The 1,697-nt window shown below is 40.6% G+C and overlaps 1 protein-coding gene across 1 annotated transcript in view; it reads left to right on the top strand.

Moving 5' to 3' along the window:
• Nucleotides 1-470, top strand: part of LOC101845408 (protein pelota) — a gene marked incomplete in the record, with an annotated part of 16,334 nt that extends 15,864 nt beyond the window's left edge. Inside the window, 1 exon segment of the mRNA XM_013084896.2 lies at nucleotides 244-470. Within this exon segment, the coding sequence (XP_012940350.1) occupies nucleotides 244-338 (95 nt within the window).
• Nucleotides 471-1,697: the final 1,227 nt, after the last annotated feature.

Raw genomic sequence — 1,697 nt, 5'->3', positions numbered from 1 at the left:
GGTAAGTGTTTTATGGTGCTTGCAACTACGTAAGGTTATATGAGTGCGCTGGGCACATTAAACATTTTCAGTTGGTTGGGAATGTTGAATTTTGCGCGGGTGGTGGCCGAAGCCTACTCTTTAATAGATTTTGGACCACCAAGGGATTATTGTTATTATTATTGTTATGCACTAAATTACAGTTTCTCTTGTTGATGTACCCCTTCTTTCACTCAAACCAAGAAACACAAATTTCTTTCACAGAATTGGGTCAGCTCTCGGGTGTGGCTGCGATTCTTCGGTTCCCGATGCACGAAGACGAGGATGAGGACGATGAGAGGGATTCTGATTCCGATTGACCCCTGCTTAGATTATAAGTGTTTATGTTGATTTATCTGCTAAAAATATGTAATATAATATATATATATATATTCAGTTACTGAGTGAAAAGGAAGGTGTCCCTCTCTTTCTCTTGCTCTCTCCTCCTCTTCACTCTTTCTCCTCTGTCTTCTCTCTGTTCTCTCTCCCTCTCCATCTCTATGGGTGGTTGGTGGGTTTTTCTCCTTCTTTCCTATTAAACATTTATCGTCCTTATCTTTCCTCCTTCTTCTATGTGTTTGTTACAAAAAGCTTCTAGTCTTCGGCACTTATATGACCATATTGTGTTGAAAGTGCCGTACAACTTTTACTGTGACTAAAGCCTCTCCATCTCTCTCACCCTCCCCCCCCTTTCTCTCTCTCTTTCTCTCTCTCTCTCTCTCTCTCTCTCTCTCTCTGTCTCTCTCTCTCTCTCAGGTGATGTTAATGCTGCCGTTAGGAAGCACGAAATGTTGATATAAACAAACGTTGACAGATTGATTGATAAGTTAATAAAAAGATTTGAAACCTGTCTTTTATGATGAAATTTGCTTGGGCATGACCTTAAAAGTGAATGCTCAAGTGCAAGAGAACCTCAGTCCCCCCCCCCTTTGAGAATTCGTTATTTGTGTCAGTAACAGTCTGTCCAAACTGTGTTCAAAATGGTGAGCGAACGACAGCTCATTACGCGCTGGTGTTCAGCCCGTTTGAAATTAGGAAAGATTTGTCGTGTGTGTCTGCGAAAAAAGTTGGATTACTTGTCTACTGTTTGTGTCGTCGAACCTTTTTCCTCCTTCCCATTGTGGGTGGTCGGTGGGTGCTGTAGTGTGATTTGCTCCTTTTTATCAGACACTTATCATCCTGATCTCTCCTCCTCCTTTTTATCAAACACTTATCATCCTGATCTCTCCTCCTCCTTTTTATCAAACACTTATCATCCTGATCTCTCCTCCTTTTTATCAAACACTTATCATCCTGATCTCTCCTCCTTTTTATCAAACACTTATCATCCTGATCTCTCCTCCTCCTTTTTATCAAACACTTATCATCCTGATCTCTCCTACTTTTTTCTTTAATGCAGTGCAGCCTCTCTATAACGACATCGCTGGGGCCGGAAAAAAAAATGTTGTTGGAGAGTTGTCGTTTAAGAGAGTAAATAATAAATATTACTAATGATATATTTACGGAAAAAAATGGGGACCTGGGCACCATGTGACTATACAGAGAATGTCGCTATATCGAAGGTCGTTATAGAGGGGCTGCACTGTATTTGTTACTCTCTTGAAACACCTCTAATCTTCGGCACTTAAATGACCTTACAGTGTTGCAAGTGCCGTAAAACTCTTACTAAAACTAAAACT

The sequence above is a fragment of the Aplysia californica genome, unplaced genomic scaffold (genome assembly GCF_000002075.1).
Source record: "Aplysia californica isolate F4 #8 unplaced genomic scaffold, AplCal3.0 scaffold00326, whole genome shotgun sequence".
Classification (NCBI taxonomy): domain Eukaryota; kingdom Metazoa; phylum Mollusca; class Gastropoda; order Aplysiida; family Aplysiidae; genus Aplysia; species Aplysia californica.
Note: the sequence above shows the minus strand (reverse complement) of the source record. Positions and strands in the feature narration are given on the sequence as shown.